Raw genomic sequence first — 27960 nt, 5'->3', positions numbered from 1 at the left:
CTACCGCCTCCGCTATATCATCGATATAAGAAGTTCTGATGGAATGGCCAAATAAACCATGTCAACTACGTTCACGTGTGGTAACAATAACATGTGATAATGGATTAGAAGTTCGTGGCATTTCAGCCGATTTTTAGCATTCACGATTAGTTAGCAGTCACCCGAGCTTGACTAACAGCCTGGCTAAATGACCGAAATTCGGTACCACCACTTAATCAAAATAAGCGTCATTTAGTGGTCTATCGTGTTCTAGTTAATGAGGAATGGCAGCTCTGACTCTCTCTCTGTCTATATATATATATACATATATATATATCCTACAACAGTCCAGTGAGAAGCAAACGCTTTGGGGAAAACTAAAATCCTTTTTGAGTTCCTTCTTTGTTAGAGAGGCAGGAAACGGTTTGAAGTACCCCGAACATAAGATAAGAGAGAACATATGACAGAACATCTCAGAGTTTTTCCTTCTGCTTCGTTTTTTCATGGCACTCAATGTCACTTGGGTAATCTATACGTCAGGACGCAAGTTCTAATGTGAATTTTTCAATTTTTTGCGATGCAGGTCTACGATCCATGGCAATGCTCGGTGCCACGACAGATTTCTCTTCGATTACATTCTGTTCGTCTCCTTTTTTCTCTTCTATGATGATCTCACAGAGTTTAGGTATTAAAAGCGAAAATTACCGGTTGGTTACATTCTGAGCGTTTGGCCCACCAGCATAGTCTCTAACTGGTCTCGGATTTTGTGTTCGCCTCAGTAGATCCAAGTTATATTCAGGAATATTCAGTTCACGGGTTTCACACTCGTGAGTACTTCTGTAGACTGTCGTTTTAAACAGATTGCTCCTTGAGTTCCGGATACCAACAAAGAATACTGAAAAATACTATTCGCATGCCTGACTGAAGGTAGGATTTGAGTTGGGTGTAGCGTACTCTAAAAGAGATAAGTAAAATGTAAGTAGTCCCTGTTTATAGCTTTTTGGGAACTGAATGATTCCTGCATTTGTGGATGTAGATGGGAAGATTTGTAGGGAGATAGAGACCTCAGCTCAGAGCTTCAGATTTACGTAGGTCAATCTCCAATAAATCCTGTTACTAAGTAGCGGAAGCCATTGCTGGAATGAATCCTCAGTCACCTACAATTAATCACTGGCCTTATGCAAAAAAACAGTGCACCTCAGTCTTCTGTATTCATCCACAATCAGGCTTGGTAACCGATGGAGCAGTGATAGGCTCTTAAGAAGGTTTGTACCTCTAAACTAACATACATATAGTTTGCCTGTCCATCCACTTACTTGTGGAATACAAGCAACCCAGCTCGAAACTGCGTTAGCTGACGCCTCTGCAGGTTCACTGCTAGGGATCTTGAAGTCATGCTACGACGCTGTTGAAATTTGTCACACTACCCATTATTGACTTAAAAACGGTTAACTTCAGCTCAATCAGTGACCATATTGAAAGGCTGCCCGTTACTAAGGGGTTATTGCCATGCTTACAAAAACCGTGTATTTTAGGCCTGTTCAGATAGCATAATCAATCTATCGTTAGTACCGCATTGGGAGCCATGGTCATTCCTTTCCATGGCCAACTAGGCGTGCCATAATCCTTCAAACATGGTCAATACATGATACCCTGTGGTAGTCAATGTGAAAATTTTCTATTTCGTTCCCTCATGGTTAGGTATTTATTCAGAGGTGTCATCTGTTGGGGGTCTAGTGCGATTTTAGAGCTTTGATGCTTTTCCGCAAACCTTGTTCCACCGTCCGAGTCCGGTAACTGGGACCATCCTTGAGGAACCAAGATGAGGAGTTGAATTTCTTCTTCACAAATTCAGCCCAACCAAAAAACAGTCAAACATTTAGTTTGCTGAAAAAACAGTTTGCTTCAGTCAGGTGAAAAATGCTTGGGACCGATTGAGTATTCATCGTTTTCGAAAAAGTTTGGTGACAAAGAGTAGATTTATTGCTGGGCAACGTTTCGCTTTTGACACAAAAGCTTCGTCAGGCCAAGTGACCAGGTTCCGAGGTTGACCGAGATTTAAGGCGAAAGGATAACCAATCAACTAGGTTGAGCTAAATCTCCATTGGGCCGAGGGATTTTTGTGTGTTGGAATGGATGAACAGGTGTTGGGCCGATGGGGAACCTACATGTGTTTTAGTCCAGTATAGGGTCTAGTTTCTCTTGTTCGGTCCGCTTGATGATCCCTCCTGAACGTCGTTTGAACTTTTTGTCCGTTTGTGTGGATGAGCTAGTGATAAGACAGTTGTGTAAGAGGGATGCTGTGATCTTTGGTCGGGTTGGGATTTCCACCCCACCCCCCTGTTTTTTTTTCCAATGACTCTACGTGCATTGACAAACACACAGTCACGTGTCAACTTGGCTTATCTAAGACCGCTTTCCATACGCTCGCCAGTTCCACACCCTCGATTCTATTCAAGCTGTGATACTTAGAAATTTCCACCGCCTCGGCTATTAGCTGCTGTGGTGTGAATCGCAGTTCCCGTCTTAAAACTTCCGCATTCTCCAGATCTATTCTATGTCCCGTGTCTAAAGCATGTACCGCCATCGCTGAGCCTTTGAGCAGCTTGTTGTCTGTTTATCCTTCATTCATGCTCACCAATTCTGGTGTGCAATTCCTTGGTAAGATGTCCTACGTAAACCTTAGTGCAATCGTTGTAGTTAATTTTTTACACACAGTCCCTAGTACTTTCAACCGGCAAGGAATCTTTCAATTGCACCAAAACTGAGCGTAGCGTTTTTCCCTTCTGAAAAGCTGCTCTAATGTTGGCTAAGTTCAACAATCTTCGAATAACCTCCGAGGTTCCTGCTTTATATGGAATGACTGCTGTGCCAATCCATTCTTTACTGGGTCTAGATACTGGAACCAATTTCTTCCTTAGTTGTCGTCTAATCAAACTCACTGGGTATCCTATTTCTTGAAGTCTGACGGCAATCTCGATTTGAGCTGCCGTCCGGTCGATCTCTTCTGTGCACAGCGCTCTGACTCGACGGAACATCGATGAGACAAGACTAGTGTACACGGGCTTTGGGTCTGCTGATGAATAGTTTAAGACGGTTCCTGTGTCTGTTGGTTTCTGGTAGATAGTCGGTTTTGGTCTCCCTCCAATCTTATATGTTATACAGTCCAGAAAGAGTAATGTGCCCGAGGTGAACTCTATTTCCATGCTAAACTTGATGTGTGGATTTAAACTATTGAGATAGTCATGTAAGCTGTTCACGTTATCTCGTTTGATTACAACAAAGATGTCGTCAACGTAACGCCAAAAAACTTTCCGACCAAGTCTATCCGTTTGAAGTCCTCCATATTAGATCCCATTGCAAGACCTTGTTCTTGATAGTAAACGGTTGTGTCAAAAACAAACTGGTAAAGATTCAAACACACTCTTATGCCCTCAACTATTTCATCCACCGAGAGTTGTGTCCGTTTTCCGAGTAGCATTTCTGCCAGTGAGGACCTCATAGTTACCTCCAGAGCATCGGCCCTAGGTGTGTTTGTATACACCGAGATTATGTCAAAACTCACGGAGACCTCGTCCATTTCCACAGGAAGCCCTGCGACCTTACTGGCAAAGTCGTACGAATTCCTAATGAAGGTGCTTGATTTCCCCGTGAACGGTTTTAGTAGACCCGCGAAGAATTTGGCCAGTTCATGTGGTGGCGAGCATATTGGCTTTATCGGGATATCTGCCTGGTGAATTTTTGGCAGTCAGTAGAGTCGTGGTTGAATCGCACTTTTTGTGTACAACCAGTGCCACTTATCGTACCCTAAATGGTTTATTACGAATCTTAAATATCTCCTGACTTCAACCTTACTCTTATTCATTTTTAAAGTAATACTGCTACCGGTAATTTGTCGATAGGGTCCATCGGCGAGGTGTTGCCTGACCTTTTTGAAGATAGTCGCTCTTGTTCATTACTACTGTGGCTTTACCTTTATCGGCCTTGCTAATGACAATACTATCTACCTGTCTCAGTGTGTTCAACGCTGTCCGCTTGCTCACCCACCCTAGCACACAAACCTCCCTCGGACGACACCCAACAGAGATTTAGCTCGACTTAGCTAATTGGTTCTCCTTTCGTTTTAAATATCGACCAACTTCGGAACATAGTCACTTGGCCTGGCGAAGATTTTGTGTCAAAAGCGAAACGTTGCCCAGCAACCAATCTGCCGATTGTCGCCAAAGTTTTTCGAATACCTGTTTGCTTTTTTGATACAGTCAACTTTCTTTTGATGTCGTCGAAGTTAGCTTGTTCAACTTCAATTGGAGCATGTACAAATCGACTCCGATTATTCGATATACCAACTCACGCAGGGAGTCAGTTCCTCCATAAATTCCTACGGAAAATTCTCAAACCTTCCTGCATTTTTGACCTGAATTTTTCTGCCCAACAGTAAAACACAGGCTAACTGAAAATGCTCCATGCAATTTCCTCTTTCTCAGTTTTATCGAAACAACTACCTATCGTTTGTCTTTGCAGGTTGTCAAAGATCTATTGCCGTTCATGAGCCTACTTGTGGTCGCTCTGTTCAGCTTTGCACTCCTACAGTGGGCCGTAGCGTACACCGGGACGGCAAGTGAATCATATGTGGATAACTCAAAAACTCTGTTCGAAGCGCTTAAACTTGCCTACTTTCAAATGTTTGGTGAATACCAGTTGGAAGATTTAACCACGAGTGAGTTTTTCACTTTGCACGATCATTTTTGTTATGGGCTGGCGTAAAACCCTGGAATTTTGTTCTTTTATGTAAAATTATCTCTGAGTCAAGACCACCGAAAGACGTGTTTACTAAACATTTTTCATATCTACTGAAAACAAAAACAAGAGCTTAACTGCACATTTGTTTCTACTCTAGTGCGATTAGAATCCCTGTGCTACCCTATCTAGCTTTTAGCAGACTCCGATCGCCCTTGTCAGAAGCGGACATTCGTGTCAATAAACATCTGACTTGGCAGATTGCCCACAACTTTTGTGATCTGGCAGTTTTCAGACCGATTCTACAGGCCGTTACTTGCCAGATTGAACTGTTTATTGGTGGTAGAAGTGGGGTCCGAGAGCACTGAAAACGGTGAAAATTACCTGACCTACACCGTAGTTACCACCGTTTCTCGCAGGTATTTTTTTGGTTTCATACAAAATATACTGGTTCACCTTCAAGTCCAGTGCGGGCGCGTTTGTCAAAACGCTTCTACAGAACCTCACCGGTTCAACCCATTCTCGATACAAAAAGACAGATAGTAATATACCTAGCGCTGAGTACTTCACAACGTGTATACTGCCTGTACTGATGATGATGCTTAATTAAGTTCTACCAAGGATCTATTATAGGCCGGCTTAGCTGTTCGCGGTAGATCCAGAAGATGCTATGAAGATATTGCTTGGCTACTTAAAAAACGTAAGTAGTCTTCATAAGGACAAAGGTCAATGGAATTTTTTAAGCCACCTTCTTGATCATCAGAATCGCTAATGTTCATCTTGGAAGTGATGTCTTCTCTTTGTTTATGGAATACAAAAATACGCCTCAAGTGTTCCCGGAGTTCAACTTAGACTTTACGCTCTTTAGTGATATGGTCAGAGCTGTGGATATTAGAATCTTTTACACATGCGATGGCTAACGAATCACACATTACTGATGTCATTATCCGAAGGAAAAAGGGGGTCATTCAATTAAAAGATAGTCTGATTCTTACATGTAATCCGCCAGTATGCTTATTGTTTCACATTTTCCCGAATATATTTGTATGAGACATTTCTGTGGTGCAAAATAGCATATTACAGAAATACACTCATTTGCAAACTAATTTGTTTTTCCAAGCAACAGAATGTGCTGCACCAGGCCGCCTCATGTTTCAGTCGCTACGATATTCGAGATATCGTGATACATATATATTTTTGTGTAGCACTACTCATAAGGTTACTAAAAACTCCTCGAGTAGTGCATTACAAAACTATAATAGCATATTATTATATCATTATCGTGGTTTTCGTCATCACGTGATTGTATGATTTTACGATTTTACATTATTTTCAAAATAATGATCCACTGTCTCTCAATTTTGTCGGTTTTATTTCATCAAGAAAAATCCGATGACTGCAAAACGAACAAGCTGAATTGTGTAGACGGAATTTCCGAATGGCTTGCGCCGATTATACTGGCCATCTTCGTAATCCTTACACAAGTTCTACTTCTGAACCTACTGATTGCTATGTTCACGTAAGTTTTTATTTCCTCATCAGCGTGAATGGGAACTAGTTTACTACAAGCGAGTTCTTGTTGATCCAAGCGGTACCCTTAGAACGGTGTTGTCTGAAACGAAAAACTTACCTTCCATGGCATCGCAAAATGGACAAATTAATAGCATTTTTCATCGTAACAAGTGACCGCGAGTAAGGGTTCACCGGAACATACAAAGCAGTACAATGGTCAGCAAATCTGGCACCGACAGTGCCCACCCCACCTCCGACTGGTAGTGGAACTTACACAACACATTGGTCAAGCCTAAGGAGCAATTTAAAATAGTGTTTACAAGATCTGATCTTCTAAATTTGTGTGATAGCAATTTTGTTTGAAGATTTAAGCGTAGAGGGTATTCAGATCTCTACCACATATGCTAAACTGCATCCAGCTACGGCGTTCAAAATGATTCGACCAAGACTACTTAATGGGTAAGCAGGAGAGGACTTGAAGTGAGGGTATGGTTCGACCCGCCCCTACAAAAAAAACAAGGAAATAAGGTAACTGTGACCACCTCATTAAGGAAACATTTACTACGGCATGGCACGGTTTCGCTACAATTCAGTATAGCTTACCTGTCACGAAGCACCGTACGACGAACCTTCTAAGCCCCCGATAAGGCAAGCACTACGTCGCATACACTCACGCGCGCCCATCCCTATAAGTCTGTTCTTCAGCGTCCGGTTCTTTCCCATACTCTTGACCTTATCCTTCACGTACTATGTTTCCAAGTCATGATGGTGTATCCTGCTTAACAACTCGGACGACTGCATACGCCTATTTTCCAGCTATATGTCTCGTTTGCTAGTATGAACCAATCAGATAACTGAGCTGACCCTCTGTGGATATGATTCTCGAAATGACTGTATCACCAATCAAGGAGAAACAACTCAGTGGAACTACAATCATAGGTTGACCTGACAGCAGCCTGCTACAAAGCCCTATCGTACAATCACTGGGTTCTTCCAGACTTTAATTCAATTAGCATAATCAATACCCGAGCCTAGAGGTCAGCATTAATGCGTGCTAGTGGCCCCACAGACTGAAGGTTATGAAGCCCCCATAGAGCTACCGAATATCAACGTGAAATTCGTTCTGCTTCTCAGATATGAGTACATCTTCCTGGTACAATCGATTTATACTTTAGCCTGACTAAGCAGCACTCAACTGACAGGAGCTGACGAGCATTACGAAGAAACGGTACGTTGATGTATCTTACTACTGCGACACAAAAGTCAGTGAATATCTTGAGCGTTAGATCCCTTGTCAGACACATTGTTATTTCGCTTCTGATACAAGTTCTTCAATCTGACCAAGACGCTGAGCAACAAAACTTCGCTCAAACGTATACCTACATTGAGCTGCGAATTCCAACGGGGATCTGAAGGTGCTTTTTTATTTTTATCTCACCTGATTACTTCACTGTAGGCCTCTGTGAGCTTGTCATACCAAAAAACTGATACTTTTCAATTGTGGACCTAGAAACACACAAAAACATCCTTATCAAATTATTTGACCGATTATCCTAAGCCAAGTCAAAGCGCGCCCTACTGTCATACCGACTCACTAGGTTAGATGTTAGTGAAACACTTGACAGTTGCGCTGGGAAATTGAAATCTACCTTGATTGATCCATCGATCAGTGATATGAGCGGAGCTTGTCACGCCCCACTGTTGGGATTTGCTCCACTGTGGTTGGATATCTGAAATAAATATATCATCCTTACTTTTTCAAGACGTTTCAGGTTGTCTTCGTGAGCGCTAATTCATTGAACCAAGCGTAGCCTTCAGCTTAGGTTGTATGCAAGCTATCGAGTCAACCCATCCCCTTAACGACAATGGACTTATAATAGCAGCATTCATAGACTCTGTACGGAGCCACGATCAATACAGCTTCCGTCCTCGGTATCACAGGCGGACCTATATTGCTTTGCACCATATCTGTTTAGTTGCGAGTTGGATTTACCACATGTAGCTAGGCGGTACAACTATAGGCAAATGCAGCAAGCTGGGTTGGACCGATCAGCTGGCGAGAGTTTTGGACATCACCCCAAGTTAACAGGTAAAGATTATCTGGCATGACAGTCGTAGGTGTTGCATACCGAATAGGTCCTAAACACCGAGGGTCCTTTGCTCTCATCAGAAAATGGTTCCCGTTTCACTATGTACAAAATGGAAGATCCTGAACAAGAACAACGAATACCCGTTGCAAGGTCAAAGCTAGCAAGGTTGACGACTTTTTTCGAGTACATATCAAATAACCGCTGTATCTCAGGGATAACACTACCATCAGTTTGAGGGGTGGGGTTAAATCATGAATCACCGCGGATTCAAAGGTTAATTAATGTGGAAGATTAAATGAATGGCTGACGTCCTCTGAACGCCTGGGCATAGTAGGAAGTCTTAGATAGTTTATGCTGAGCCATACGCGCAAGCTCTTAATGCCTATCTGAACTCGAAAGAGTAAGATCAGTGGGCTAACTTGCAGATGTCTGTCGTAAGCCACGAGTGGACAACAGCACTTGCGCGGACCCCTTAGCCACAAATCCACTTCTGATTTTCTGCCTGATGTGTAACCGTTTGTGTTTAGTATACTGCACTTTCTGAACTGATGGTAAACCTTCGACCTCGCAATTCAACCAAGCGTCTTAACCAGGTCATGCATTGTTCTAGGATATTAGACTATGAGCCAAACTATCGCGCGCGGTTGAGGTTTTTATATGCTATGTATTCCCTGTGTATGTATGTATTCCTCCATGTATACCACACACCCATTATTTTGTTTCAGGTCTACTTATGAACGAATTGAATCTTCTGCGACCGGCTACTGGTCCTTACAACGATATCAAGTGATTTGTGAATTCGTCGAGCGAAGTGTACTCCCACCCCCCTTGATCATAATTTGGCACATCTATTTGCTGTTCAGATGTATGGGAAGGAAGTGCATGCATTCGGAACCCTATGGACAACATCCATTTAGTAGGTTCAGCCTTTAATTTTCTACAGTAAACAGGTGCTATGAGTACTTTGTTCTGTCTAGATCATCACTGACAATGTTTTTGGGATTTTTTCTAACAAATATTCGGCTTTGGTCCCGTTCGATAACCACAAATGGGGCGGGATGACTCAGGGTTAGAGCAACGAATTTACTGACCGGAAGGTCCGTGGTTCGAAACCAACATCTGTCTCTCGACGTTTCCTGTCTAGGCTTGGGCAACTTGGCAGTATCCCAGCTTCCTTCGGGTTGCATGGCAGCTAGGCATTGAAGGAGTGTTACAGCTGAACGAGTTGAACGATAACCATAAATAACAGATCCTTCATATCTGAAGGATCTGCTGGAATTACCTTTTGAGTTGGTGTCTGTGAGACCTAATGTTGTAGGCTACTGTTTCTTGAGTTGAAATTCTATCTCCGTGATTAAGCAAGTGTAAATCAGGAGTGCTCAAGGCTCCTGGATGCACACGAGGCCTGATTATTTAAAGGCTTGTTACAGAAATATTGACCACTGCCCCCGAAGGACGTGTGGAAAAAGTCTACGCACCGAAAAACGATTCGATGAGACCTATGAAACTTTACAGGTGATTTTATTCCATCTATACTATCTGATTTCATGTTGGGTAGCATACAATGTGATGCTGAATGGCATCCGGTGGATGGTTTCCAATAATAAGGAGAAAAGTTTATCTGCTTTATACAAAAAAACTGGCTTTGCATCAGAGGGTTGTCCTTACACTATAAATTTTAAAATGAATATAATAAAGCAAACTTGTTCATGGAGGGAAACTACTTATGGACAGATGATTGCGCATTTTCGGACACAATGAAAACGTCTTTGTGTATCTGAGCATCTCTACTACTGCAAAGAGTTTGGAGGAGCGTGTACACATTCTCGTTTTCTTCCGCCAGCTTCCCTCCACTACTCACACTCACCATTGCGTTAGAGAGAGTGGTCGAGTATTGAGAAGTATGTGAAGGTCACGTTAGGCACCACAAGGCCACAGACGAGCGAGAGCACCTGGCGGTACCAAAAAACGCGTAGGTTACCTGGTGCATATGTGTGAATTCTAGATTGCGGGGATGAACCGGAAATCAAGTAGCCTACCGAAACAGATTCAAACGCAGCGAAATTCAAGTCAGACAAGTCAAGGCCACCGAAACCCACCGATCGGCAACTTAGTTTGATACTCTCGATAGTATCGATTGCTGGACTCAACTGGCAAGCTGAATACTCACGTCAAACAGCTGTGCTATTATTTGGTCCAAATTCTGGATCTACTCACTAGAGTCATAGAAAATGATCAGTATCATTGATTTTTCATTTAAGCAAGCTAGAGTGACAATGCAAATCAGCATCGCCAGAGAGAAATTGATTTCCTCTGTACGGTTGTAAGCGTTTTAATACTTCCATTACTTGAGCTCATCGCACTTCTTAATCATCTTCCGTGTTTTTTCAAATGTACTTTTTGTTCATATTGAAAATGGGCACGAGTCACCAAGTTAGAATGCCTCATCACTCAAAATGGAAGCAAAATCATCAAATCAAGCAGGTAAGCACTGCTGTCCAAGTTTGATGAGTAATTCAGACAACGGATTACCTAATATTGCCACTCGTCAGCATGAATGTGGCGAACGGCGGGAGAATGGAACAGGATAGCACAGTATCTCACGTCCTTCACACTAACCTGAGAAGACTTTGTTTTGTTACGTGAACACGATGGACTAGTCGACTTGTGGTCTTGATTCCCACCCAAATGAATTCGCTCTAGCCACTTCACAAATATTGGAGGGCCTATTTGGTGTTTGTCATGGAACAGGAACGAAGATGAAGACGCACAATGTTCCCGGACAATTAGTTAGTGTTTATAAAGGTGATCCACAAACCCATAGAATTGAAAAGTCCAGGAAGATGTCACCGAATTCCATCTTGACCAAAGAGGGAGGGTCCATTCGGACCGTCTGATGGTCCACCAATTTTAGTGTGTTCACTTATATCTTTCTACATCAGTTGATTACTGACGAGAGTTATCGCCACAAATCGTTCAACTCTGCCAACGGGAATGGGAAAGCATGGATGGTCCCATAACTTTTGTATGTGGCCATGATCCACAAAATTTCTTCCCAAAGGGACAGTCAGTTGTCAGATGCAATCCAGCGGATCGTTTCATGAGACACTGACATAAATCCGACTCAAAAAAATGCGCATGAAATTCTGATCTCTTTTGGACGAGAGCCCTGTTCATAAGGTTGCCGAAACCGTTTCGACATCACACGATCGTTTATGCTCTTTTTAAAGCTCATCGGGTAAGAGCACTTCCTCAATTTTCACCAAGCCGAATCAAACGCAATTCGTGAAATACACTCATTCGCAAACTAAGTTGGTTTCAACGAGAGGTTCTGCTGAATACCAGCTAAATCGCTTGCATTCCATTTGGATTCAAGTAGAACATAAGGCTGGCAGAAACTCGGAGATTGCGCCAACCTGGTGAGCCTTAGGAAGAGGGAAACTGGTAGCGGACTGTCGGCGGGTTTTCAGCAATCTCCTGAACAGTGTTTCTTTCAAAAATATACAGCGAAATCTCAAATGGGGCTTGAATCATAGTCGGTTGAAATGCGTCGTAGATAGAACTTTCGGCTGATATTCAGCTGACTCTACCGTTGAAACAAAATTCGCTCGAAAGTGAAATATTTCTGAAATCTCATGTTAAGATGTTGTTACGTTCACATTGGTGGAATAGCTCATTTGAACACGATCACTTGTTTACAGTCAAGAATCCTTCTAGGTGGGAAAAGAAACTCGCGGAAAATTTAGAAAGCTACCGGTTAAAATTTCCGTCAGGAAATGATTCTAAGCTCACATCTTATAATTCAAGTTCGCAGAGCCACTGAGGCAAAATCTTTTGTCTTAGATAATTTTCATTCGCTCGCCCTTCCACAGAACAGACTGGTTATTTTCTTTACCCCAGAAAAATCCTATGCCAAAGATAAAGCAGCAACTGAACGGCGTCTGATTCAGTGGGAACGGTTACGGTTTTGGGACTATCAACGTTACGTTTTACATGGTCGGCGACGAAAAAACAAAGCTTCAAAATCCGTCAACGTGCGAACCACAGTCATGGGTGGACAAGGTGGCGCCTCGGGAACACAAATTAGCCAAGCGTTACAAAGCTTGCAGGATGGCACGAACGAGGGTATTCGATCACTCTTGGAAAAACTAAACCGGGTGGACGAAGTGGATCGTAAAGCGGATTTAATTCTGAGGCTTCTCAGAGGGCTTCAGGAAGAAGTATGTTTTAGTAATTTGGATGGTGTTTTTCCTGTTTGTTTTTCCATAAAATGGCTGTGAATCGCAACATTTCTCTTTCATATGAAACTTTTTAACTGATGGCTGAAGCATTGAATGTAAGCAACAAAGTGAATCGTACGGTTGTATCTATAAGATCTCTTCACGACAAGTAGGTTGTTTACATTGTTGTTAGTTTACCCTTAAGACCAACAGCACCAGCAACAAATTCGTGTTCTCATTGTATCATTCCGAATACTGTTGCAAAACGCTCATTGGTTTACAGAAAAAAATAGGAGAATTCGTTCACTTGCGTAAGATAAACAAGATGGTAGTTTAGCGAATATACACTCGTTTGCAAACTAATTTGGTTTTTCGGGAGACTCATCTGGAACCCAGCTGACTCTCTCGGTTTTGATGCTTCCGGGCAACTGAATGTGTTGCACCAAGACAACAAGGGGGGAGTTTTTTTTACCATGGTTTTCGAATCAATTGGAGAACATTATGAGTTTTTTGTAGTACACTACTCATAAGGTTGCTGAAAACTCCTCGACAGCCCACGACCGGTTCCGACCTTCTTGGGACTCATCAGTTAGGCGCAGTACCCGAGTTTCCGTCAGCCTCATGTTCTACTTGAAACCAAATTGCACGGAATTAGCGAATATACACTCATTTGCAAGCTAATTTCGTTTGGTGGTTTCCTTCAGGCGCTGTCTCTTATGAACGGGTGCAAAAACGTTACTGGTTCTGACAAAGCATTCGTACACACTTGGAATTCTCCCCGGCTTGCGTGAACAGGGCGTGTATCCGTGACTTTTTACAGGGAATAGTTTAAAGTCTGTTTGCTTTGTGATGCTGCACACATTTACTGAAGCATCACACTAAAATTGTTCAACCGGTGGACACTTCCAGAAAGTGGACTAGCAGCCAAAAATAGCTTTGTCAGATGGCCGGGCTGATGGTTAGGACCAAACGCACAGTAGTGTGTGGTAAGGCTATCGTTACTAGCGGATCAAGGCCTTCATGTGTAACGGGTCATTGTAGCAGGTTGAGAACAGGTAAACTAACTTGGAACGTGATTAGCTCGCAAGTGGTCCAATGGTATCCACAGTAATTGTTTCGGCTACAGTTGGTTGGACGACCCGATAGCAACTGATTGGGAGTAGCCAGATGGTCGGCGATTCTTGCGGAATTACTGTAAAGCGGTAGTGAACATGGATCGTTTTGTGTCCCCGGTCACAGACGTATGGAATGCAGCTACATAGTTACGGGAAAAATCATCACAGGGTGCAATTTATCACGCGTCATATCGTGTTACTTGCCGGCCAACAAATAGTGTGCGTGTTTTCCCACACGTCAAACTGCCACAGTCAAAGTTCAGTGACCTAAATAAACGTCAGTCTTCTAGAGCGTAAAGCTTCACTCTAAGGCCTGCGGTAAAACAACCCCAGAGGTGTTATAGTTGTTTGCAGTGTGATCGACTTTAGCCTATGGCTTTTGGGCTAGGCTTCTTCATTCCCAGGGCTCAGCCGTGTCTGAAAAATGTTTTGGCGCAACATAGGACACCCGACATTAACAGAGAGAAGCGTACACACAAAACCTGTAAACTTGTAAACTTTGGGTGCTTCAGTTGGAGACAAACCACATGGCTGGAAGTGAAACTCGGACACACAATTCGCACCCAGATATGTTGAATAAACAGAATTTTCAAGTTTCCGCCTCACTACTTGAAATTCCGAATAATACGGATATACTATTATTTGCTGGTTTAGTTTCTCCTTACTTTGAGTAGTTGGCATCATTGCGATCAAAAGTAATCCGGGATAGCCAACCACTTTGAGACTTCCAAAAGAGGCATAATGTGCTGGAAACGCTCAAGAAACCGGTTTAATAAAACACTTCAGTATATTTCACAGAGGAATAAAGCTGCCGGAATCGTCACATTCAACCGTCCTTGTTGATTTTTTGTTTACTTCTGACGGACAATTGCATTACCCCTCCTTATGGCACTGGCATCTAAAAGACTTAAATAAATGTTTTCCCCAAACTTTACCGTCGAGAGCACAACTGAGGTTATCAGGAAGTTTTCGAGGTTAATGTTCTTTGAGGCACTGCCAGAACTACCACCCAGCTAGTCAGTAATTGGGCTCTGTCGTTATCTTCCTATTGTCTATTGTCCTATTGTCTGTGAATTTTTATCTGTGCAGCTTAACTAACCGTTTAAAGTGCATAATAACAGTCGCTTTCTGAGGATTTTGGCAGGAATATCAGCATTCCTACCAGTGTCGTGTATAAACCCACATGCTCGCCCTACGGTCTCATTGAGGAACGAAGAGGATCAATTGTGACTTCACCTGTTCTACTATTTCGCTACAGGGAGCTTCGTTTCTACTACTAACTGCTATCATTACCACAGTCGCGTGACCAAAAGGCGGTCTGAGTCAACCAAACACTCAAATGCGACTGCAAGGTTTAAAAGAACAGTGATCGATTATAAACCGCAATCTAGATTGACACATCAAGCTGACGTGATCGGAGTTAGGCAGCGTCAATAAGTGTGCTGACCAGATGAAAATTTCCAGGCAACTGGAATCTGTGTTTGCTCGCACCCACATATTTGTTCACACCGTGATCTCGCACACACCAGTATGTCTCCGCTGTAAAATCACTGTGGAAGCAGAGTTGCTAACCGGTGCAGCACCACTGTTTTGAGATTTGGTTGGCTTCAGTGGGGCTCACTGACAACGGCTTTAGAACGTAGGATACGACACTCTGTTCCGAGGGGCCAGGCCTGTCACTGAACTTATTGGTTACCAGGACCTGTGACTTTCCTGTTTATGAGCCGTCGAAATCTTAGAAACTTGCCTGTTGTAAATAGAAAGCTTCTCCTGTTCAAGGCATACTGAACGCCTGCAAAAGGACGATTTTGTAGCAATTTATGGGTAAAACGTATGATTTTCTTTTCCATCCATCAATCTGAAATACCCTGGAATTTTTCATTTGATTGCAGTGGCGTTTATTCTGAAATCACCATAGGATTTCAGGATATGATAAACGGAATATGATCTGGCGAAAGGCTTCAAACTCTAAATTTCCACAATCGTGATCGGTAATTTTTGACGTCCTATCATAAGATAAAGATTCGTCTGATGACCCCCATTCTAAAGGTCGGACTCAGCGCCTTTTGTAGATCTGCTCAAAACCAGTTTTTGGGACCCGAGTCTTCCCTTACAACATAATATAAGGAGTGTATGTTCCCTGGTATTCGAAGAACCGCCTATTGTTATAATTTGTTCCTATTGTTTCCCTTGAAGGGAGTCGTAGATCACAGAGTCTATTCGATGTCAAATTTGCTCATGGTTGACAAACTGGTATAACCTGTTTCACGTTCCCATTATTCACTGCTTTCCATTCATCATTTGGAATTAAACAGGATACTGAAGTAAGCTTTTCAAACCCGTAACACTCGTAACCGAGCATTGTGTTGATGTGACATCAACAAACATAGTGACGCATACTCAAGAACCTTTGTCATACCAGCCCAACAAAAGGATACCAGTACACTTGACACCACGGACACCTCGTGGCAAAGCCATCTAAAAAGGAAAACACAAATTGCACAAGCAGTAAAGAATTATGCGCCATTTTTGCATACTCCTCTAGCACATATCAAGGTCCGAACTGATGTAACTTTACGAAAGCATCTTTTATATGTACCTTCTGAAAAGAAATTCTAAGGAAGAAGAGATGGCATGCACATTACTTGAGCGGATGGTGGAATCACATAGCTCTGTCCAACCATCCGACTTGCGTCTGAATCGCCCAGCCGGCCATCATGGTTCAAATAAACCACCATATAGGAACTGCTAGAAAAGAAATTTAGAGTTTCGGCCATTGAGTGAAAAGCTGGGTCACGATATTTGTTTGACCAGTGTGTCAGTGATGTGACTCTTTTTTAACGGCATCAGTGGAGAAGAACAACACTGCTCCGGTATCAAATCAGTTGTATATCCGCGACAAACAATCAGAGCGAGAACACATTATCAGCTACATCCAACTACTTGTCAACGCATTCCACGAATTTTTCACCTTGTGGCTTTCCTTTTTGCGCCTCACTGTCCACTAACTATTATACTTCTTTGTTAGAACTGGAAGCTCTACCATCCTCTTTCTTAGTCTATCTTCTAAGTTTTACCATTTGCTTGTCCGCACTTGGTTAATACACACAAAGTTGATCGTTTGTTGCACTGTAATGCGCAGAATGATGGGATAACTTCGAAAAATATTGTGTGTTGCGTATATAGTTCTTTATTTTCACAGCCAGTTGGTAGTTTAATAAGCTTCCCCCTTGAACTGAACTTCAGGATAGCCTGGTGGGATGCATTATGGGAGCTTGATGATCTGTTCATAAGCAGAGGCATGCGAACCGTACTTTTAATGCAAGGCGGATGACCTAGTGCTCAGAAACCTCCTTGGAATTCCATTTAAGGGCAATCGCGTGCACGGACTGACGATAACAAGAGTCAGGTAAAGTCCCATTCTCTGTATTAGTTGAAACCTAAATTGAGATTCCGTCCTTCCTTTCGACTCGTGCTTGATCTGTCGGCGATCTTAAGTACAAGACCATGTTTAGTTCAATAGCACTGAGAGCAGACGTATGCCGCGATAGGGTAACGTAAATTTCCCTCTCCCACTGCATCTTACTTTCATGTTATTTAAGAACCCGGTTGAATCTCTTGTTTACACTATCTTCAACTGAATGTGTTACACAAACGCCACTTCATGTTTCAGTTGGCACCACATTCGAGATATCGCAGTGTATTGTCTCGCTGCGACACACTACTCACAATCCTGTTTGATGACCAACCATTAGTTTTGCCCTTCTTAGGACTCATCAGGACTCAGCACCAACACCCTGATACACTTGTTGAAAATGGCTCTCATTTTTCAGCTCTATAAACGTAAAGTTTAAAGAATCTCTGGAGTGAACCAGAGATTCAACGGAGGTTTAAACGAATCTGTAGTTTTATGCCGTTCAACGACAGCGCAGAAGCTACGTCGAGATTCGAATGCTCTGTCACGCCAGATAACAATATTTTTTGCCGATCTAACTACAACTTCTTTGTGCTGCTGATGAGATCCGTTCGATAGCCCACATTCAGTTTTAAAAAAGGGGTACGTCCCACCAAGTCATTCGATCCAGGCATTTGCATTTCTCTGAAGACTTCATCAATGCATTGTAATTAGCTGAGTGCAGTCTAGTCAAGCAACCTCCTTCTTCAGTTCATCAGGAGAATAGTAACTCAGATGCAAAATTAATTCGATCCTATCACCGAGCTGTCGAATAATTGGCTCACAACGCGCCAAAAAATTTCCTCAGATGTCAGGTCCGTAGTGCGAATCCATAATTGTGATTGCTTCCTTTGGTAATAGGGCACTAAGAGAAAAAACCATGGTATCACGATTGTAACCTGCCACCTTGATGTGGTGGTCGGGCTTCAGTGCTGCAATGATCCCGCGGGCTACACTGGCTGGAACTTCGTTCCACACGGTGCAACCATGCCAGGAAGGCCAAAGGGGAGCAACCAGACCAAGAGCAGCGAGACCCCGCACTACGAGTAATCGTGGTACGAGGCGGTCTGGGGGTAAAGTCGTACTGTCCTCTGCGACAGAAGTGTGAAGGCAGTAAGGTGTTTCCCCCAGGCGACCAGCATGTCCATATTTATGGAAGCAGCGATGCTGCCTTCCACCGAGGAAGGACGGGTTAGAAAAGGTCGGCCCCAAAAACCGCACACTCCGATCGCCCGACGGTTGACCGTGACCGCCGGCGCATTATCCAATACGGTCGAAANNNCCAACCCCCTGCAGCCGAGCAGGTCAGACTGTTGAGTCGTCGGCTCCGGGCATGGTCCCCAAAGAAAACCCTACATTTTCCCACTACCTCGTGGATCAGACTTTTGAGTCAGAGGCTAGGGTCAGCGTCCCTGAACAAAACCCCACATTCTCCCACTGCCTCGTGGGTCGGACTTTTGAGCCAAAGGCTCAAGATTTGGTGCCTCAACCAAACCCCCTTCCTGGGCCTGGGCAACCGGAGAGTATCATTTGCCCGCGCAGTTCAGCGTTCACCGACGTCCCTCCCCAACCCCTTCCCACTGCACAAGCAAACGTCAATGGGTTTTGACTGAGGGCACTAAGAGAAAAACCCATGGTATCATGATTGTAATATCAAATAAAATTACTTCGTTTGGCTACGGCGCGCCTACAACCCAGAGCCGCCTTGCAACCGAGACAATTCTAGAGCTCCTTCATGAGAGGCAAGAGAAATCAAACATTTAGGGGTGAGTTACTTCAAGGCTCAGATGGCAGTCCTGATGAAGCAAAACAGTTGCTCAGTCACAAAGTAACAGAACCCATCAAAGCCTTGTTGAAAGTCACATGTGTCCACGGTTTACTGAAGATAAATGTACAATCGTAAAGATAAGAAGGGAACTAAATGATAATGGACGCAATAGTATAACAAGATGACCAGTTGTTTTCAGCTTATATATATATATATATACATATATATTTAACACGCTATACAAACCCTTCACTGTTTCGTGCGGATTTGAGGCAACACCTAGCAGCAGAAAGTGTCGCCAAATAAGGGGTGACTTAAGACTCCAGGATACCATAAGGATTTCACTGTATCGTTCACCAACAACCATACGTCTTCAAGGCAGTTGTCAAGACATACTGTTGTGGAACATTATGGGGATGATCCCTTAAATTGACCATTCTTGGGTGGATTGCTGCAGCAATGTACCAGCAACACCGTAAAGAATACACTGCCCTTACATTCAGGATGGTAACAGAGTTGGTCAGAATCCATTTTGAACAACCATAAGTACCCTCCTTTTGATATTCGAGCTTTCGGAAGATCAGTCCCAGTTAATTCCTCTTGAATTGGAACAAACGCAGAATCACCTGAGAAAAGAAAACTTTATCTATAAAGGAAACTACTCACAAGGTTGCTGAAAACTCTTCGGCATCCCACTACCGGTTTCGTCCTTCTTGGGGCTTATCAGGTAGGCGCAGTCCTCGAGTTTCCGTCAATCTCATAATCTACTTGAACCTAAATTGCGCTGTTTTCGAGAAATACACTGACGTGAAAACCAAACTGATGAACAAATGAGTGTATCTCTCGAGAAAAATTTTATCTACTTTGTACGAAGTAAACCAAAATCTGACGACTGCCTTCAAATAAATCGCACATGCTTGCACACTATGGTGAGCAGTCACTGTAACATTTATCCTATTAACTTTATTCACAAACGTGGTTTGCCTTGACTTCTTCCAAAGTATCCCTTTACCTAGTGCCTCTTCAGTTCTTAAGCCGGCTTACGTTGTTCTAGGTCATGATCCATAGAGGTTGTTTTCAAATTGTTACGGTGTTCTCGAAGGCCCATGCGGAAAGTTCGCGGTTGATCCAATAATGGTGGATGGGATAGATAACAATTTTCTCAAGTTAAGCACCAAGTGATCTTTAAATCAATGTCTGTTTGAACTCTAGAGAGAAAATTTACTTCCCAGATGCGCTCTATATGGAGATCCCACCCCCCCCCCCATCTCAATATGAAATACTTTGACAGCAGGATGAAATTCGAGCTCGGTTAACCAGTACACCCACTGGCTGCACATTGCGTTCAGTCCCCCATGTGTTTTGTGTGCAAAGATCAATGTCCTCTTACTTACTTTTCAGTCTTGGCATTATTTCTTCCTTATTTTAGGTTGGTCTTTACCGCTCCCTCCAATGTAAGTGTCCATCACCATTTTTTTTATTCTAAACGACCCACTAATTCCTTCCTTTGAAAGCGTCAGATTCTTGTTTATACTTCCTTTGGAAATGTCTAATAATACAATGCAATAATACTTTGGGGGAAGAGAGTCCCGGTAGATAGTCCGTTTAAAACATCCTATCTTAGGTCGTGGTCTGGCAGATGAGAGAAAATGCAAGAGATCTACCCTCATCCGCTGAAACTCAACACTGACACTGGCCCCAGGCAGTATGCCTCGAAAATTTCATAGAGATGTGATCGGGTTTCAGTCAAACAATTTCCAACCAGTCTTTCGAAAAATTTTGATGGTTAGGTACGAAGCTGGCTGGGACCAGTGCGTAGAAATTTATTCCGTTTGCGGTCAAGTCAAGCAAAACGAATGAAGTTAAGTCGGTAAATATAACCTTATAGACTTGTACATATGCTAATTAGAACAGTTCAATCAATTCCTATCACTTTCAATAGTATGGTCATATGGTCACGTTAGCTGGCTTGGATATATTCTCCCTCGGAGAAAAGAAGTATATGTGAAAATGAAAAATGGTGCATTTCTAAAAGAGATTTTCTTTCAGCGTTTAAAGCATTTTCTACAGCTGTGACCAGTCATACAAAATCTTCAGAGTGCGTGCCGTTTCCGGTTCAGACCGAGCTCGTGACGGCTGTGTGCACTGGTCTTCCATTCGATCAATGATCCAATCGATATTGGTTGACCAATCGCATCTCACGGATTGTCTCGGTAACCTGGTCTTTTCTGCAACAGCCATTAGAGCTCCTTAGGACTAAGAGTAGGAGGAAAAGGTGCACGTGTAGAGAGGGTCAGTTACGCGGTTCCTTAAAACTGTGACCTATGAGCAAAGAATTGCATTTCGCTTTTCCATAAGCCGGCTGTTCTTTCCAACCCTTTCCTAATACACAATCCTTAATTCGTGTGGACACAAAAGCTTCGTCGCAGCAGTCCTAACAGTTGGCGGCGAAGATTCTGGAAACAGGACGAAATCAGTTCATTATTCTGGAGTGTTTAGCTGTGTATTCAAGACCCTAACTTTAAACAGTCACCAAATCGCTCTCTAAAAACGGTTAACTCATTGTTTCATAAGATATAAGCTGCCAGACAGACACTGTTCACGAGGAAGCATTTTGTGCAAAATGTTGCACTATATATCTTCGTGCACTCTGCTTATGCTGTTGCACCCCAGAGAGAGGACCAGATGAAACTGAATGGGAATGACCGCCTCTTTTCCAATTTGGTGTCTATGAATGTAATGTAATGTGGAACTTCGATATTCCAACTGGTATCTTTACAACTTTACAGTGAAAAAACCTCGATCCTAATGAAAAAAAACTGAAAATATATCTGTCAGATTGATGCCATGCATTAAAGTCTTATCAAATCCGTATGAAAAACTCAGTTTTGTTCACTAATCAGTATACAAAGCTCAGTACTAATTATGTTTTCAGTAATGCACAAAGTCTGGGCATTCCACTGTTCTACGCTGGACTAAGCACGGACAGCACATATCAGTGGTTTCCTCAGCCTGGGTTCTGCTCGCGTGTCACAAGAATTTCAGACGAAGCATACTAGTAAAAAAAGAATACTTCGTGCATCATCCGTCAGTGGAAACGTTCTTCCTGTCCGTTCCTGTACATTGCAAGTTTGACATTGTGTAGAGCTGTTTATGAGATCAAACCGATCAGGCAGTCAAATACGAAGCAAGCAAGAATCACTAGAGTAATGATCGACCAAATGATATAACAAACCCCATCGAACACCTGTGGGTCGGGTGGAGATTACTGCCCTATATCAGCATAACCACTGTCCTGATCGATAGTTTTACTTGCTTCACTTCTCATGCTGTATGGCTGCACGTGAAACCACAGCACCTGAGATCATTTTCCATCGTTCGTTTTAGCGCGAAGTACAGAAGCCGTTGAGAACCTGGGATTGCGACAGGTTCCTCCCCGAAGATGGCCAGCGGCGAAGCTAGTTAACCTTTGTAAGTATTCTCTGACCCTTGTATTCATTCCACTCTCTATGAGCAACCCTAGGACTCTGAAACACCGATAGATATTATTGACAGTAACGACGCCGTTACTGATATCAAGCGCAGGGAAATGATTATGGGAAAATTGGATAGAAGTGCCAAGTTAAATTTCATAGACTTTGTAGACTGGCGTCCAATTCTGCCCCTACTGGATACGAAGTCAGTTAATCGAACAATGCTCCACTGCTCACCACGTATAGACGTTCACGTTTAATATGGACAGGCAGCGGCATTCAATGTTGCGTTGAGTTGTACTCATTCTGAGGTGTTAAAGCAAACCAGTACAGAGTTGATGCTGGCCGAAATGTGTCACACCTGACTCGAACTCTTACCTGTTTACAAAAAACAGCGTAAGGCGTCAAGGCGTTTGCCTTTATTGAAAATCCACCTAAGCATTATCACACCACACGTGACAGCGTACTGGATTAAGGCAGAATATGGGTGCCCTCTAGGCCTACCCAACTGTATATTTCCATCTGAAATCACATTTTACTAAGGGTCTAAACTCGTAGAGTTTAAAACAAAGTGTGGTCATTATTCCTGATTAAAGTGATTATACTGACCCCGGCGAGCTCTGTCGTTTCAAATTTCGACTTTCCTAATCTTTGCTTCCCTGGTTGTCCTTGGTTATCATTCATCTACTGATGGCTACTTAGGCATTCTGTCCATTCATACTTACCCAGTCATCGTGCACCTGACCGACTCTCTCCGCTCATCGACAACTATCGGCACGGGGTTTGATTTACTATCCATATCAGGTGGATTGGTGGCACAGAATGACGAACCATTACTTTAGATGAGCGTTTCAACAGATTGAGTGCAAGTCACTTTGTGGTGCAGTGCTGTGCGAGGCGACGCGATTCGATCAGACAGCCGAATTAAGCACAACTACGCAGCAAAGTTGTGTGAAAAATATTTACCGTCCGATAACAATGAAGTGCGTCATTTCAATTAAGGTATTCCCACATTGGCAAGTGGTCTAACTGCACAAAAATTCGGTATTCAGCTGACCATCGGCAAGATAGAGAAAGAATACTGGAAATAAGGTGATTTTTTGTAGGGCCGAGGAAAAACTTCAATGTTCATGATTGGGTCGCTCGCTTGGTTCCAAATTTTTTACGAGCAGTCCATCACCAAATTGAGTAACACCCGTCATCAGTGAGAAAATATAAGCTGGCTTCCAAACACCCCGCTTGGGGCGGTTTCGGATACAACTATTTCAGATAGCAAAAATCTGAATTACAGTTAAATTACAATTCCTTTTATCCATTGGAGAATTCGGCCTCCAACATTCTCCTGCTCGCTACGGTGTTCAGGAAATTGAGAAAAACAGTGTTCAAATGGCATTTTACTTAGAGACCGGACACAACTTTGCACGGCGAAAATGCGATGAATCGCCGTCAGCAACGACGCAGTAGGAAACTGTCCTCTTTTCATAAATGTTCCGACAGAAGATTAACGAAACTACCTCGGTCTGATTAAGTTATTAGCGACGGCAATTATGACACCGGGTCCAGGATTCGCATTTTTTGTGGAGTTCAATCGAGACATAACGCTCACTTAATGTAAAAGCTAGGACACATTGACCTTCTTCTAAAAACTATTCCAAAATTTATACAGGTATTCCGAGTTAAAACCAAACAGGAATTTTCCTCACGTATTTTTGTCGCACACTGAATTTTCCCAGCCTTGAACGTTTCCGACACACAGTGATCCGGTGCGTATAGCGCAACTTCCTTGCCGTGGTGTGACGTGTGTTCACTTCCGCGATCCCCTGAGCTATACTGGGGGTGTCAGCACGACACTTCCCAAGTCCCTCACACCAGGTTGGTGATGGTTAAAGGTCTCATCAACACGGTCTCCTGATCTTCCAGGGTGGGGTTTGGATCATGTATGGCGACCTGCTCTGTAAAAATTGAAATCTTTGACAGAGGGCCCTGATAGTCCTCCTGTCTAGGTGTGAACACCCTGGCAGAATCCCAGCCCACGTACAACCACCATTTGTGCACACACAATGAAATTCATGTTACATCGGCCGTCGCGTAGTGTTATTAGCCGGGTCACCTTCATTGCTGCATACAGCAGGGGGATAAGCGAAAACGGGCTACTCCTGAAGCCTCCCTTTCTCCTTCACATAATTCTACCCTCTCCCCACCCCACTAATAACTTTCTCCTTGTAGACCAGTCAGTTGGGACGAATGACTCTGTTCATCCTGCATCAGTTTTGCAAGCATCAGTCGGTGCCGACATCCTCAAGCATCTCGAAATCACTCTTCAAGCTGCGACACCCAGTCTATCTAGCCACCTTCGATGTCCGCAATCTGAAGCAAGCAGGATAAAAAACTGCTTACTTACTCTCACACTGGACATTGATGTATGCTTTAATGTGTGCTGTGTCTCAGAAACAAGAATTCAAGATTCAAGCACAGTGCTTGAGTTAGTCACCCCATCAGTCTCCACTCGCTACCAGCTACGCACCTCTGGTGTTTCAGATGCTGCGGCGGGATGTTCAGGGGTTGGTGTCCTAAATCATCGGGGAGGAAATATCCTTGCTTGACTGGATGCATGCTGGTTGTCTCCTGTGTGCGGTTTATCTGACAAAGTCTGTGAAGGAGTCTCACAAGTGAGAAGTTGACCAATGTCCGTTTATTGTGTCTGCTTGCGCCCCAACTGACCATAACTCCGACTCCCTGAATGCCCGGCTTCGGTGAGCTAAAATCTCAGATATTGTAGTGGTTTTCTGAGACATGAATGCACAAGTGGACAGGCTTATCGTATCTGAGACTTAATTAGGAGGTCGACATGGACTGAACTCGGTACGTATGGACAGTAATGAACGACTGCTTAAGCTGTGTGCTCATCGCAGGCTGTTTTTATACAGTACCAAATTCTGAAATAGCCGAAGTGAAAGATTGGTAGATCTAGATGTCAGACGAACTTAAAAGAATCCTCTTATAGAGTCTCTTCTAAATGCTTCACCATCAGATGTGAACTCATACTGGGACGAGATTGCTACCTCTTTGCATAGTGCTGGGAATTTTGCCTGTGGCACGACCCAACCAGGCACACCCAAGCACTGGATATCAGACCAAACAGTGGCACCACTTAAATCCCGGATAAATATCCCATCCGGTTCCGAACATAACCCGTCGCAAAGAGTTATCAGACGACAAGTGAAAGTGAGCTTGCGATCCGACCGTGAAGTGTGGTGGACACGGAAGCCAAAGAAATGGAAGAGGCCCAGAAAGCCGGTAATGCCCGAAGATTATTTCAGTTGATCCGCTCGACCGGCCCCAGGAAACCACCTGTGAGCGAAGCAATAAAGGGTCAGAATTCAGCAACCTTCTCGAATAAAGAACTCCTCGGTTGCTGAGCCGAATATTTCGAACAGCTATTATCATGGCCACCAGCTGCCAATCATCTGAAGCTCACAGTTGGCATATAACCCTAGACCTTGAAAGTGGGACCCTTACGGCCACGATGGTTTACGACCGCACATGTTCTCTCAAGCGTCACCGAGTTTCTGATCCGGATGATCTCCCACCCGCATTATTCAAAATGGGGGTGAAATCCTCAGCCAGCACTGGTCTGATCTGTTTGCTTGCATTTGGAAAAAGGAGAGTGTTTCAGGCAACCAGGGAGAGTCATTGATGGTGTCCATTTTATAAAAAAACCGCCCGCAATGAATGTGGTAACCACAGGGGAACAGCCTGACTCCCACCGCAGCGAGGCTGTTGGCGTCACGTTTGCTTCGCAGCCAGTGAAACACTTTTTGAGAACATAAAGCGGAATTCTGGCCGGATAGAGTTAGTGCTGACCAACCTCGCACTCGCTCAGGTGTTAGAACAATGTTATGAGTAACAAACGACCCACACTTTTGGTATTTCCGGATTTTCGAGATGCATTCGACTCGTTTGAACAGTTTGTTTTCCTTGGTACGCTTGCACATCAAGGAATGCCCCAGGAGTTCGCGAATATAATAACTTCTTTGTATTCTAGGACTTCCAGACGTGTGAGAGTATACGAAGGGCTCTCCAAGGACTTTCGTATACAAATCAGTGTCTGTCTCGGGTGCCCATACTCTCCATTCCTATTTAATTTCGTGATCGATTAGATAATGAAATGAACGGTGGAAGGTATTTAAAATCCTGGTGTTCAAACAGCCTGTGGCGAATAGCTTCTCGGGTGCCCATACTCTCCATTCCTATTTAATTTCGTGATCGATTAGATAATGAAATGAACGGTGGAAGGTATTTAAAATCCTGGTGTTCAAACAGCCTGTGGCGAATAGCTTGTCGATCTAGAATATACAGACGACATCGTTCTCTTTGAAGAGGAGTAGAAGGTGCACTTTGAACCCACAACGTGCAAAGTCATGCTGGTGAACGTGCAGTCACGGAACACACCAATTACAATCCAGAGAGAGACACTCGAAGTTGTCGATCGTTTTACGTATCTTGGAAGTTGTATTAGTTCTGAGTGTAGTGTGACAGATGAGGTCAATGCACGAATCTGCAAGGCTCAGGTCGCCTTTGATAATTTGAGACACCTATGGCGTCAAAGCGGTATATCCCGAATCTCAAGGGACGTGTGTACCAAGCTACAGTGCAGGCTGTTTTGTTGTATGACTGTGAGATTTGACCGGCTTGAGCAGTGGAACATAGACGTCTTCAGGTATTCGATAGTCATTGTCTCAGAACCGTAGCTCTTTTAGGCTGGAGAACCCGTAACGAGTCAATTAAAAAGTAAGTTTTGGGTTGTGCGATGGGGAATTCTGCTGGAGACTGTGTCCAGCACCAGAAGCTGGGTTGGTTAGGCCATGTATTGCGCGTGCCGAACCATCTTGTGCCCAAATGAGAGTGGCTGAAGTAGAGAGGTGACCAAACATTGACCTGACAGAGGGTATAAAACAGATTACGAAAAGTCAAGTATGACTCGACTTCCAGGACCGGTATCCGCGTGGTTCTCAACGTGTATAGTTTGGGACACATCAAGGTTTGGGGGCTAATCGAGGTCACTGGCGTTCCCGTTGTCAGTTTCTTGCCAAAGTGTGTCGGAATGAGGGTCTGGAGGTTTATATATTTCGAAGCGACTGTTGTAGGTAAGAGCTAAGACCCTTCCCAATCTACTTTTATTTTTTCGTCACAATAAGTCTCAAATAATTTATGGTTGCGTGGTGGCGAAGGCTGATGGCTTGCTCTCAATCATGATGGTGGTGTTCCGCGATACAACAAGGGATCTACCGCATACAGTGAATCATTTTGGCTTCCACACTCTAAAATAGTTTCCCTCTTTTATCTCGGCGTATTAGTGAGCTTCAAAGTCAATAAATAAGTCGCTGCTCATTTCCTAATATCTTATGCATAAACTGGTCAGAATCTTCAAAGTCAATAAATAAGTCGCTGCTCATTTCCTAATATCTTGTGCATAACTGGTCAGAATATTTATGTGGCGGTGACCTGGGTTGGATGTGGTGTATTCAACGTCTTTTTTTTCAATTAAAAGTCGAAGATCCAGTCTTTCAAGATGACGCAGAGCTTCAAAACAATCAAGTTTTTGGTTATGT

The 27960-nt window shown here is 43.4% G+C and overlaps 1 protein-coding gene across 1 annotated transcript in view; it reads left to right on the top strand.

Annotated features, from left to right (window-relative positions):
- T265_14336 (hypothetical protein) overlaps nucleotides 1-27960 on the top strand; it is a gene marked incomplete at both ends in the record, with an annotated part of 129402 nt that overhangs the window by 90562 nt on the left and 10880 nt on the right. The window contains 5 exons of the mRNA XM_009173199.1: nucleotides 4501-4696; nucleotides 6100-6235; nucleotides 9044-9234; nucleotides 12219-12538; nucleotides 20305-20329. Of these exons, the coding sequence (XP_009171463.1) occupies nucleotides 4501-4696; nucleotides 6100-6235; nucleotides 9044-9234; nucleotides 12219-12538; nucleotides 20305-20329 (868 nt within the window). The remainder of the gene's footprint in view (nucleotides 1-4500; nucleotides 4697-6099; nucleotides 6236-9043; nucleotides 9235-12218; nucleotides 12539-20304; nucleotides 20330-27960) is intronic.

Source organism: Opisthorchis viverrini, assembly GCF_000715545.1.
Source record: "Opisthorchis viverrini unplaced genomic scaffold opera_v5_178, whole genome shotgun sequence".
Classification (NCBI taxonomy): Eukaryota; Metazoa; Platyhelminthes; class Trematoda; order Opisthorchiida; family Opisthorchiidae; genus Opisthorchis; species Opisthorchis viverrini.
The sequence above is the reverse complement of the archived record's forward strand: the minus strand, read 5'-3'. Positions and strand labels throughout refer to the sequence as shown.